Below are 14,233 nucleotides of genomic sequence, written 5' to 3'. Positions count from 1 at the left end.
GGTGTGCAGTAAGACATATCTTACTTAACTTTTGGGTTATTGCTTACTTAATTAACTAACTGTCTTTCGTTATTTATTAATACTCATTAACAATATTTGTCATTGAAAAGTCATTGCCGCAGAATTGGACAAGTTCTTTGCAGAAAATAAAAAATTCTCTTTGCAGATTTGAGGACATTTTACTGCAGATTTCCATAGGGAATAATTATATTTTGTGCAAGGAAAAGACAACAGTAATGTTACAAAACTTGTGACAAACAAGCCCTTAAAAGCAACCCTCTTGATTTTTTTCAATCTATCTCTTACCATATTGGTGCCTTGAGTTTGAAAAGTTTTTCGGAGGCCTGAATCACCCTCTGATTGTCGTTGGCTAGGATACTGGCCCCCAAGAAGAATCCCACATCCCAGTAACTCTGGAGCTTCTCCAGGCTCCCCTTCTTACCAAGGAGGCTGCTGAGCTTCACACCTGTATCAGAAAAAGCTTCCTGTTACACAAGGTCAATAATATGGAGCGCTCTATTGCAAACCAATCTTACCATTGTTGGGCTGCCAGTAAGAAATGAGTGGAGCACTCTGCATGAAATAGTATACCAGTACTTTATCTGGCACATGCGTTCTGCTCAATAACATTCTCCAAGTAACCACGTTGTGACACATAATAGACTGTATTTTAAAGTTCCATTGTACAAGACTATGAAGGCAGAAATCATTCGGACAATTCCTCTTGGAAAATGAAGATACAGTATGTACGTGTTCCTAAGAAAGGGTATTAATCCAGACACCACATACAATGTGATATATGCAACCCATTGTATAGAAAAATGCTGCTGCCTGAAACTTGCCTGACCTACTGTCTGAATTGAGCAGTATAGTATACCTCAAACTGCTTGAGCCTATAGAATATATCACATTATTGTATGAGTTATGTGATCGGACCAAAATGTGTGCTGAGGTTTTTTCAAATAGAGAAATGTAATAAGTGAAAACTAGTAGCCCTATGTTTGTATTGTAAACCGACATGGATATCATTAGCAACACAAAAGACCTTGGCAGAGATACAAACTCTGCATGATTAAAGATGTTTTCATCTTGTCAGTACATGTCTTTGACACCCCAGAATAACCTGTAGGATCACAAGCTGCATGAAATGATGTCATACAGTGTGGTGGGCTTCATATTAACCCTACTCGGCTCTATATTTAGCTTTTCGACTGTCAGTCACAGGACAGAGTTCTGTTCAGTTCAAACTTTCCCTGACACCTGCTCTAGTTTCCACTTCTGACATATAAATGATAATGATGACATGATATGAATTCATTTTTTAATGCACAACTGGTGGGTGCAAGGCAATAGAGCTGGTCTTTAATCTTTCAAACAATTACAGTTCATTATATTCAACTTTGTTGCTACAGTATGTGCTAAAATAATACAAAACGTTTGGTAAATTTATAACAGACTTGTTAAATACATATACATCAATATAAGAATTACAAGAGTTTGTAATTACCAACTTTTCGAAGTTCAAAAGATTTGTCAAAGTGGTGCCCAGCTGCCAGGAGAAGGACTGCATAGTTGATCCCTGAATGTAGTGTTGGCTCGGACTCAAATCCCCTCTTGTACCTAGAAAAATAAACGTAGTGTTTCATTCTGCAGTACCCATTTGGGAAAGCCATTCATTCACCTCACAAGAGCTAACAATTAAAAAATGTATATTACTTGTATATAAGCTGCATTCAGGGGGCTCCCGAGTGGCGCATCCGGTAAAGGCACTCCACTTGGAGTGCAGTTTGCGCCCTATAGCCTGGAGGTTGCCAGTTCGAGTCTAGGCTATTCCACTGCTGGCCATAGACGGGAGTTAGCACAATTGGCTGAGCGCTGCCCGGAGTGGTGAGGGCTTAGGTCAGCCAGGGTGTCCTTGGCTCACCGTGCACCAGCAACCCCTGTAGACTGGCCAGGTGCCTGCAGGCCTGCCTGCAAGCGGCCCAGAGCTGCGTGGTCCTCCGACGCTATAGCTCTGGGGTGGCTGCATGGTTGGGCTGCAGAGTGAAAAGAAGTGGACGCCTGACGGCACACATTTCGGAGGACGTGCATGTTTGTCTTCATCTCTCCTGAGTCAGCGCGGGGGTTGCAGCGGTGAGCCAGGCTTATGAATTGGGCATTTCAAATTGGGGAGAAAATGGTAAAAAAAATTGGCGATTCCAAATAAAAAAAAAAGCTGCATTCACAATGGATATGCAACTTGGCTATAGAAAGTGATACGACTGTAGCGGTGTTTATGAACAACATGAAGTTATAAGAAAGGAGATAAAAAAAACATTCAAGTCTGCAGTTTTGAGCCATCTAACTTAACTGCGACTGGTTTTATTGATTACTCAAGTTACCGTTGTAACGTCAGTGGTAACAGACAACAGATGGAGATAAACACATGAAATGATAATAACGTTAATAATATGAAACAGCAAAAATGATCTTGACAACAGCTTGTTCAAATTAGAGAACATACGGCCTCATTTACAAAAGGGCACTAAACATTATGGTGCACTGTAATTGCATTTAGTGTGCACGTTCATTATTTCCATATTTACTATTGCAACTTTATTCATTATCACGCAAAAGAGTGGGCATATTATGGCGCACACTGATTTTATTGTGCCACACTATGAATCAGAATGAATATGTGATTTGTATGGTAATGAATGATAATGTATTTGAATGAGGCACCCCGCTCTGAATAATGAGATGAGCTTTATTCAAATCGTATTTACTAAAGGGCGATAATCGTAGTTAGTTTGTTTGGAAACCAGGCTTTAACCACGGAAAGGCGCACTATTTAAACCTATTTTTCTGGGCTGAAATCTATTTGGCATCATGGAGGCATTACTTGCATTAAAGTTTTCATATAGAGCAGTGAAAATGACCTGTAAATAACAGGTTATATTAAACGTGAATAAAAGTGAATGAATGTATAATTTCTTATATTTTATTTTATAGTTCATTACATTGGTGCACAAATACAGTAGTAAAATAAAACACTGGACCAAACAAGGTATTAGAATTGAAAGCAACCTCCTCCACTAGAATTTCTCTGCATGCAGTTTTAGTTTGCGTTGCCTCTGCCTGTCCCCTGCTGAGTGCTGTGTCTGTTGATCGCTCATTTTCGGTCAGTGTAAGCCACCTCCACCTTTCACAATAAGCCACTGACCAAAAGATACGCCAGGACTGCTGGAGCTTGTTATATCACGGTGGTCAGATCACAGGTAAGTCTTGGACATTATCATGCACATTATCGCTCACAATATAACACCAAGTTATTTATTACCTGTGTGGCTTGAGTACATGATTAAAGAAATACATTCCCCAAATCCCATACCCTAAGCAAAGGGATTTCTAAATAAATTTTGAAAACCAATATTGTTTAAACAGTGCATAGTTTTACATCCTGTGATTGCAGGTCTTTAAAACAGTATTTTTTTTCTTCGGTGAATAGAAAAGTTGACTGAATTTTCTGAGGACCCCCTCTGTAGAACCTAGTCTGGTATATGGAACATATATTAATTTGAAACATTAACTATAAAACCTCTATATTAACCCCGACGTCCTGGTGGTAGTAACAGAGCTGGTCCTAGTATTTGTAAATCACAGTTACAGAGACAACAGGTTGTGATAAATGTACTGTAATGTGGTCAGCCAGTTTATTTGAATTAGGAGAAACAATTAAATGTGTTTTTAATCTCTCCTTCATGACAAGCTACATATTGCTTTATTGCTGTAGAATCAATAGCTGCCAAATATTTGCAATATCCTTTAAAACATTTGTGCTTATTCATTGGGTGGTCACAAATCTCACTACATGATTTCTATTACACAAGAGTAGATGTTCAAACTTCATGCTGATTTGAACTCGGCTCTCGCCAAGATAAGCACCAACTAAGACTTTACAGTAAACTAATGTGATCCATCTGTGTCTCCATCCCTTTGCGCTTCCTTCCATATGATGATGTAGATATCCTTCTGTCTGGTGTTGATGGCTGAAGTGTAATGCTGGCTCCAGGGATCAGCTTATTTTGCCTCCCTAGCACATCAGCACACACAACGGCTGCGATGCTGGCTCCAGGGATCAACCACAGTGCGGTCTCCCCAGCGCATCAGCATGACAACCGTCTGCATTGAGCTAAGTAGGGTACAATGCAATATAATATGTAACACAGAACTAAATAGACTCTTACCAATAAGCACCATTGTCTCTGCTCTCCAGGTCAGTGAAGTGAGAATCCAAAAACATATCCTTGTAGATCCTCCCAACCAAACAATACATGTCCGATGCAACCTGCTGATCAGATTGCACCAACGGTAACATTATAGCAATCGCCTTCTCTCTGTCCCCGGGCAGATTTCTCCTGGGGGAAAAAAAAAAAAAATGTGTAGAGATGTCTAGGCAAGTATATGCTGTATTTGACCCTACATATCCTGTATAGGTAGACAACTTTATAACTAATCAATACCGTAAGAAAATAAACTGCACAGTGAACTAAACACTACATGGAACTTTACTGAAGGCTTTGGAAATGTTCAAACAAAAAAACAGAAACACTGCCAAACCCAGACTTAAAATAGCATGGAAAATAAGTTATTTCTTTCAACGTCAACTTTCACATTTAAAATGTATAATAAACTATTATTGTTGTCCGCATGTAATCCTGGAAATTGATTCAGAACTATCACTTTAGTACCACCTGGAAATAAATAAAGTTTCTCTCTGTAGTGCTGTAGCACTGAGTTGGCAATATGTTGATGCCTTTGGGCTGATTGTGCATTGGAAGCCAAAGGGGCACTTTTCAAATCAGGATATGGATATGGCTCTTTTGACATCTGCATTGGCAGTGGATGTATAGTCTTTTGAACTTACCGTTAGACAAGAGCCAGGTCGACACATGACCCAGATCACCACTACATGCTTAATGTTAGGCACATGGAAGATGTGTGGACTAAACTAAACCCAATCATGCTGGGCTGGTTGCCATGGTAGTCGCTTCAAACACTTACAGGAAACCAGCCCAAACACTTTGTCCTAACACTGCCAGCCACAGATTTAAAGCAGCTGTAAAGTTCTGTTTAAAATTCTTTAAACTGTCGTCAAATATAATATCAGCCAAGGGTTCAAAAGTTCTCTGAAACAGCCCAATACAGTAAATATCCTTTAAAAGTTTTGAAGAGTCACTGTCCTTTGTGATTTAAAACCAAAACAATTGTAGTAACGACTGCCGACTGTCACATTTGTTTAATCTCTTAATTTTTGTAAGTATTCCAGTGAAATTGTGTACTGTTCATTACAAACATTACACAACTATGTGTAATTTCCAATACAAAGATGACTATTCTGTGGCCACCTACATACACGTTCAAGGTGTGTCCATTTCTGCTAAACCAACAACAACAAAAAAAAAAAACTACTGTAAACATTAATCTCTTCAGTTCAAAATCAACAAAACAAACCACATGATTGACACTATTTTACATCCTTTCAATGCCACATACATCAAATTTAATTTCCAGCATATTAAACACGAGTATGGCTTTTGTCAACAAAATAAATAAAAATAGCTGAAAGGGTTTAAAACAAAGGTTACTGTTAGAAATGTTTGTATAATTGAAAAAGTACAGAAGAAATACATTGTCTCACTTCACATATGTTCATACTCTAATTGTTCTGATTATCTTTACAATTCACATGTCAATGGTTTTAGTCACAAAAAACAGTGCTCTTTCTTAACTTCTAAAGCAGTGGTTCACAACCCTGGTCATGGGGACCCCTTGTGTCTGCTGGTTTTTGTTCCAACTGAGCTCTGTTACTTAAATGGACACTCAGTTGAACTAACAATATGGTTAATCACATTTTTAAACTATTTTTCATCTTATAGGAAGTTGGTGATTTCAAGTTCTATTGAATTTCATACACAACTTGATATCTCCATCTCTTTCAAATCATTCAACAGCTTTGATTAGGCCAATCGTTGGTTTAACTGAGTGTTCAATAAAGAAATTGAGTTGGAAAAAAAGTAACAGCAGACACAGGGGGAGTCCCAGGACCAGGATTGAAAACCACTGATCTAGGCATATTAGGCTGTTTCAGAGAACTTTTGAATCCTCAGCAACCCACTGACCAAGCTGGAGGGGACAGCGGTGGACGGTGCTCAATTTTCAAAATTAAAATTATCAGTGTTAGCATATATTTTGTATGTTTCAAACATATCCTACCATAGCACTCCTCTTACACTGTCTTGTACACTAGGTATTCAGTACATATTTTACTGAAGCACTACAACCGCTATAGGTACCCCCCCAGTGCTTTGGCATACTATATCCTGCTCGAAAACATGGCAGCGGCACCATATAGAGTTGCTGCTTATAACGATTTGGTAGTGGATTTTAATACAACAACTTTTGTTTACGTACTATGCATTATACAAATCCAAAAGATCCAATTTTTGAATGCGAGTGACATTTAAATGTGTGATTTATAGTATTCACACACTGTCAAACGTTTTCTGTTAAGAGAAAAAATGAAAAACACACAGTGCGTGAATGCCACCTGATGAGCCTTCGAAGGTTTAAAACTCTGAATTCCTGGCTAGCGAACAAACCTTTGAACACAGCCCTACTTTATTGCCTTCCCGGAGGAGTCTGAATGGTGACGTTTTCGTGGATAAGCAACCTGTTTAGACTGTGGATCGATTATATTTAGGGCTTCTGATTTTTGGTTTTGAAATCGATGTATATCCAATAAACACCGGAAAAACACTGGAAATGGTTACTCAATTCACATTGATTTCACCCCTTTCCCATGCAAAAAAAACCCCCAAAAAACTACCTTTCCAAGTGCAGCTGGGCAATGTCCCTCCTTCCTGACTTGTATCATTGATTCGTTCTGAATACATTAAACCCACCCCAGCTGAGTGGCAGCAAATCCCTACATTTCTATTGGAGACTTCGCTTGCGAGATTTAAAACGAGATTACAATTAGGAATGGAGGCCTGTTTGCGGGATTTAAAGCTGTATTACAGTTACGGAGGATTTAAAACAGAATTGCAAATTGTGGCGAAATGTAAAAAAAATGCCTACACACAAAACCCCCCAGAAGAATGTGCTCATACCCATAAGGATTTCATTGTGGAAGACAGCAAAGGAAAGAAGGTACAACCTAAGTGTGCAAGTATAAGTTACTATACATATTTTGACAGAAAAAGAAAACACCCAAGCATTTCGAAAGTAACCGAAAACAATCATTTCCAACAGTATATAAGGCGCAAAAGCCCCAGGAAAAGAAAAAAGCAAAACGATTTACATAAAACTCGAAAATAGCTCAAAATAAGCACAGAAAAATGAAATTAATAAAAACCGAAAAACAGAAGCCCTAATTATATTCTAGTATTGGGCTGTCCAACAGATGGCTCTTAAACCCTACATGGCACTTAGAGCTCCACAATATGTCTAATTTGAAGTTTAACAGGTTTGAAAGACTGCTTGGACAATCTGTGGTCTGTAGAAGCAGTGTAGCTATTGTTATTTAGCCAGCCAAAACTTACTTATTGAGGTACTGATTTTTTTTATGACCCTGGAATAACTCCCTGGTAATCAGTATATAAGAACATAAGAAAGTTTACAAACGAGAGGCGGCCATTCTATTCCATTCATATCTGCAGCTCTTTTAGCCAAAAAGGCTGTAGAGCTCTGTACTAGTTCAGAATACAGAGGCTGGAGTTATCACCTACTGGAACATTTTTTTAGATCTATTAAAATAATGTTGTAGGAATGCTTTTGTGATTGTACACCAGGACTATGTAAGACATGCCTTAAACTAACTGGACTCTATATACGAACACTATTCATCTGAAGAAAACCTAAAGACAGTAATTTTTTTTTTTAATATCCTATGCTACTCTTAAGATAACACATGGTCCTGCAGAATGGATACATATTGTTAACAAGCAGCTAATACTTTTTAGACACCACACACTTTAAAAACTGTTTTTACTTACTGAATAAAAAACAGCTCTTACCGATTTAGTGCAAAACCATAATGAAACTTCACATGAGGATGGGATACAAGATCAACGGTTGGAAGTTCTTCCAAAGTTTCAACCAGCTGCACAATGGAACCATAATCCTTAGACACACACACACAAACAAAAAGAAGAAAATCAGGAATGAGACATTTTTCGGAAGACTATGGAAACATACTGCTCCATTGTAATGTGCTACTTAATAAAAATGACAGACAAGCAGAAATCTGTTGAGGTCTTTTTTTGATATATTGGGGTCTATTCAATTGATCTAAATACTACTGCAGTTCAATTAATATAGGACCCCCCCTAGGAGTACATATTTTACAGACACAAACACACCAAAAATACACATAGGCAGGGTTTGATTTTCATAACTCCGGTACACACATCATTTTTGTCACATAGAAAAACTATTGTCTGAGGGTTTCAACAATCACCCTTACTTTGCAACAATGGCCTTATCCAGGGTTGTCCAATCAAGGTCCTAGAAGGCCATTGCAATCCAGGTTTAACAGGTTAAATGAGATAATTAACTACTTTTTTGTATGTTATATAGATGAGGGCTATGCATACTACTGGGATAGTCTTAGATATCTTTATTTTTTTATTTTTATAAAGACCCATAGAAACAAATGAACAGCACATCATTCTGGTGGCCAAATAGGTTCACTCAAGCACACAAAACATACTGCAGGCCATGCACACTTTTGGCCAATAGACCAGGGGCAAGGACTAACTTTTAGGTCACAACAGTGAACGGTTTACTGTCTTGCCAATGTGGTTGCAATCTGTCCAGTGTAATATCTGACAATTTATTGAATTGCTTTGGTTAATCATTGAATATTAGATCATTATTTAGAGTGCAATTGCTGTATTACCGTCTCTTAAAGCTAGCCAATAAAAGACAGGACACACAAACTTGCTATAGACAAGAGTTTGATCCATTCTTGGTTTTAGTATGCACTTTTAGACACACCAAAGCTTAAACAGTGCATGCTGGGCTGGACAAAAGGTGGGCCCAATTAAGCTCACAGTAAAACTTCAATGGCTAAAAGTGCTGTGGAATAGCAGGCTAATTCCCATCCCCGCAAAAGATCATATCATTCAGTGTTTAGCAATCAATGTTATTTACATATCAGACACACTTCAGTTATTGTGCTTATTGGTTGTAAAGTACATCCATCTGTTGAGGCCTATACTAGTACCTGAATATCCCGGTAGGATAGAAGTAGGTTAATAACAATGTCTGCTGAGAGACACTCAACATTATCCAAGCGCTGTCGTATCCTTGCCAGTTCAGCAGCCAGCTCCACGCCTGTGTACAGTTCCCGGGCTTTTCTGATGTCATTCAGAATAGATTCTCGGAAATACTGGCTGCAGTGGAACACATTCTGATTAGAGTATGCAAGGTCAAATAGCTTTTTAACACAGCTGCTGTTATCACAACATAAGGTTTATATAACCTGTAACAGGAGCTTGTTTGTAATATATTAATCAGAAATATCGATACAAGACAGAAATGGATCGTAAAGGAGCAAAGGTCAGGACTTGAATACAACCAAATGTCTTTCTTTCCATGGTGAATCATGATTTACAAGGCCATTGAACCAGCTTTCTGAAACATCTGTTAAGAGCTGCATAACTAGAAGGAATATATTATTCTAGATTGCTTAGCAAACCTGTTGGTAAATTCCATTTTTTAAGAGGCATAAAAAGCTTCACCAGACCCCTTTTTACTAACTTTTCATGAAGCTAAGTAACAACCAATCCAGGTGACACCAATATCCTTACAGAAGAAATGATCCTTTATTTCTGGGACGATCTGGTTGGAATCCAGTGAAGTAAATGGAGTCTGGTGGTACTCGCCATGGCAAGAGTATGCATTGGTTTGCATTACAGAAAACAATCGTTTTGATGTAAGTGATGTAAACTCTAGCACTACAAGAATGTTCCAGTTTCACAGGTTTACTTCCACTTGTTTCAGTTTTTTTTTTTTTTTTTTTTTTTTTAAAGAGCAAATACAAGCAAATCGATATCTGCTCTTAAATGGATGAAATTCTGATTCTGAAGCAAATTTTTTTATGAGGCCATAAGTACTTTTCTTGGGGGTAGCAGAACAGGATTTTTTGTCTGATTTATAATGTACATTTCATTATCAATATGAACCCCTTTTGCAGTTTTTTTTTTTATCATTATCACCACATGCTTTTAGTCAAGTTAGTTTATAAGGGTCACATACATGCAGCTGTCTTGACTCCAGTGACCCCTACTTTTAAAAGTAAGGTAGTACTTAGCATGGACTCATCTGTAACTAGCACCCACTTATTACTGTATCTTTTTTTTAGTTTTTTTTCTTCTATTTCTTAGCAGACACCCTTATCCAGGGCGACTTACAATTGTTACAAGATATCACATTATTTTTACATACAATTACCCAGTTATACAGTTGGGTTTTTACTGGAGCAATCTATGTAAAGTACCTTGCTCAAGGGTACAGCAGTAGTGTCCCCCACCTGGGACTGAACCCACAACCCTCCAGTCAAGAGTCCAGAGCCCTAACCACTACTCCATACTGCTGCCCTATTACAGTATTACAGTAGCAAGCAACACTTACCAACAGCTGGCCTGTGAGACCTTCAGCAGCTGAGTAAAACGATCTACCAGTGGCATACAGATTGGCCCAAGCAGCATCTCAAAGCTTGGCTGCATTAATTCAGTCAGTCCCTTCATTAAACTGCTCTCGCAGCAGTAGACTTTATTGTGTGGTGTTACCATATATGGTATAAAGTTGTAATTTCCGGTGCATGACTGTTGATAAAAAACAAACTAAAATTAGATATTACTCTTATCAGAATAGGAAGTTAGTGCCATACTATAACGGCAGAAAGAAAAAAAAAACCTGTCAAATAATATTTAGTACACATTGCATTTGCAGAAAGATAGAATATAAATCAAAGCTACATTGGTATTATTACATTCATAAGTATGGCCACTAGCCACTTTCACTAAATTCTCTCTAGGAGTGAGGTTTCTCACAATGTTTGGACAGAGTTCTTCAAGTTGCATATACTATTGATCACCTGGTAACACAGTGACCCAAGTAAAGACAGAAAGTTCCTGTAGGTAAGCAGCTAGTCAAGTCCAATCTTTCCCAGCACTACTTTTAGAAGTCCAGCAACAATGATTTAAAATGTACTGGTACTACAGTAGCTTTCTTTTGGAAAACCGTATGAGGGTAAATAGCTGGCTTAGAATTTTCTATTTTAGTGCTGTCTTCAAAGACTTACAGTGCATAACATAGTAATTATGTCTACAATGTGCCCTAGATTTGTGTAGACCAACGCAAGTAAAAAATATGTTGAGGTGTGTCTGCTTTGTGGAAATTCTTTCAGTTTTTCTTATTTTTTGCAGGGGTGTGCAATTCATATCGCCCGACACCCGGGACAAGTTTTGCCGTTATATTTTGCTTGTTTGACGAATAGTTTTTATTTATTTATTTTTTCTATGTTGGTTCTGCTGCTTGAAAAACACTCCGGGTATATTCTAGAGAGCCACGCAAGTTTCTGAAAACGGAATTGCGTAAATCTAGCACCTACACACAAACATTTAAAAAAGTGCTTACGTCCCATCCCTATCACTTCTGATTGGCTAGCTGTGGAAAAAGCTGATCTTCTATTGGTTACAAAGAAACCCAGAAATGGCTGCCAAGAGAGCCTCCGGCAAGGCACAGACTAATCTTTTAAACTTATGGTATTGTTTACATTTTTTTGTAAATTTGCAAATAAGTGATACTGCTTTCTAATCTGACATTTAATGCAGCAAAAAAAAAAACCCAAAAAACCACCAGGTCGCTAAGGTACTAGCGGATTAGAAACAATTATTTTGTATAATTTATACAAATTATTCTACTTTGTAGTCAAGCATGTACTTGGGATGCTTAAAAAAGAAAAAAGAAAAAAAGTTTACCGTTTAGAAGCATTTCAAGACAAACTTTCCCTGGCAAAAGTAATGATTTTTTTTTTCCTTTCTGTTTTAGTGTAACCTAGTTTGCCATTTACCATATTTGCATATTTTTTTAGATTTAAACGTGATATCAAAAAAAAATAATATATTATATATATATATATATATATATATATATTTTACTAGATTTGAACAGAAGCGACATGGACAATCACAATCCATCGATTTGTGAAATGTGAAGATTGACATATGTTTATAATGACAGAAATGAAATGCTTATATATGAGATTAGCTGTACAATATTTTATTATCATTTTGAAATAAAATAGACTGTAAATCTCATTTTTCAGTGAGAGTAGAGCAGGGAAAGAATGTTGCCCTTCCAAAAAAATAAAAATAAAAAAAGGCCATCAGGCTATGAAACCAGGATCATCCTGCTGCAGCAGTGTTCCAGTTAGCCATCATGGGACAACATGTTAGATGAGGAAAAATAGCTGTAAAATATTGTACACCATTTTAAAAAAATAAGTATATAATAGAAATAAACAAAATAAATAAAAAAAAAAAACATTTTGTCTTTGCAGAATTGTTGGAGCCTTGTGACAGACAGCAAATGAATCCTAGTCAACAATCTTCCTTCCGACCTGTGAGGGCGCGGTATAACAGGAACAGAGTGCCCTGGATTGGATGGTTTGGGAGTTCATTCCAGGGTCAGTTGGAAGTCAGCCATCCAGAAAGGGGGCGGAGTCACAATATCAGGGGATGTGGCAAAGCACTCTGTTCCTTTGTTATGGTTACGAAAGGACCAGTGAAGGAGTACTGCATTACAAAGAAAACGTGGATTTTTGTGTGCTGTTTTGTTTCTCTATTAAACTGTTATTTGTGTCGGTTATACAAGGCTAATATCCGGGAGCTGTAGCTAAACATCCAGCAATTAAACCTGGCCTACACTTCACCATTATGCATGTATAAACCTGTAAATCACCATTTTCACTAAGTGTACTCACTCTGGACTTGTGACCGTGTTGTGTTTGTGTGTGTTTTGTTTAGTGTCTATTATTTTGGGACTGAACCCCGTAGGTTACCTGCGCGATACATATTGTTGTGTAGAGCCAGGTTTTATTATTTCTGGTTGCAAAACGAGCAACCAAGCCAAATAAAGAGCTGTTTAACCGTGAACTGTGTTCTTTCAAATAATTCCTGTGCAATGCAAACCACTTTACCACAAGCCTACTGTAAATATTGAGTGCATTTTGGTAGAAAAACAGTAAAAAATGCAGAGTATTTTGACAGGTTATACACAAGTCCTTTAAAAATCTGGGGTTCAGCAGTTACAAAACTGAGAGTCAAGAAAAATCAGAATCCCACAAAACAGCAGTAATAGTTGGCAATGCTTTCATATATGTGATGCTACAAAGTAAAACACCTGTACATCACAAGTTGAATTCAGCTTTTAGAGAAAGTGGAAAAAAACAAACAGAAGCTATTTTTGTATTTTAATAACTCCAAGTATTGCTTATTATAGTTGATACTCTTAGTCTGTTACTTACATTTACTAGCAAATGTGTTCCAAACTGCACTGAAAGGAACATTCCCTTAAAGTATGTTATAAATTTGTTGAGGTGAGGTGAGGTCACAGGGAACCTTTTGTGCATCTTGAAGAATTTAGTGAACCAGTCAAGCTACAAGGCTAGATCCGCCGGTTAATCACTAATTGTGTAATTTGTGCGACAGGGAGGGGGGCAAGTACATTTTTAAAAGGACAAGTAGATTTTTCTAGCATTTTGTCCCTTGGACAAGAATTTTTTTTCTTTAAATTGCACACCCCTGATATGACATTGGGGGAGTTTCCATGTGTGCTTACTTACACGTGAAGCTACAATGTGTGTGCACAGCTCGAGAGGATCAGGTTTGTGGTCGAAAATAAGGCTGCAGAAAGGGAAAGGGCAAATCTCATTTACTCGTGAGCATGACTTAAAACACAAGAAATCCACGCCCATTTTCACACGGAAACCCGCATTTCACATGAAAACGTCCATTGCTCCCAATCCAGACAGCCTTGGGAGCATACGTGGAAGGTGTCTGGCACAGATCTCTATAATCCTAGTCTCCGCCGGTTTTCAGCCATGGCGATCTGCAATAGCTGGGTTGGACAGTTTCATTATATACCTCTGTGTTGATGATTTTCTTTTTTCTTTAATTAATAA

At 37.8% G+C, this 14,233-nt stretch overlaps 1 protein-coding gene across 1 annotated transcript in view; it reads right to left on the bottom strand.

Moving 5' to 3' along the window:
- LOC117410928 (mitogen-activated protein kinase kinase kinase 5-like) overlaps positions 1 to 14,233 on the bottom strand; it is a 70,442-nt gene that overhangs the window by 27,925 nt on the left and 28,284 nt on the right. The window contains exons 4-9 of the mRNA XM_034017889.3: positions 10,678 to 10,871; positions 9,269 to 9,437; positions 8,058 to 8,164; positions 4,227 to 4,397; positions 1,508 to 1,620; positions 307 to 466 (exon numbers count right to left, since the gene is read on the bottom strand). Of these exons, the coding sequence (XP_033873780.3) occupies positions 307 to 466; positions 1,508 to 1,620; positions 4,227 to 4,397; positions 8,058 to 8,164; positions 9,269 to 9,437; positions 10,678 to 10,871 (914 nt within the window). The remainder of the gene's footprint in view (positions 1 to 306; positions 467 to 1,507; positions 1,621 to 4,226; positions 4,398 to 8,057; positions 8,165 to 9,268; positions 9,438 to 10,677; positions 10,872 to 14,233) is intronic.

Source organism: Acipenser ruthenus, chromosome 6 (genome assembly GCF_902713425.1).
Source record: "Acipenser ruthenus chromosome 6, fAciRut3.2 maternal haplotype, whole genome shotgun sequence".
In the NCBI taxonomy this organism is placed as follows: Eukaryota; Metazoa; Chordata; class Actinopteri; order Acipenseriformes; family Acipenseridae; genus Acipenser; species Acipenser ruthenus.
The sequence above is the reverse complement of the archived record's forward strand: the minus strand, read 5'-3'. Positions and strand labels throughout refer to the sequence as shown.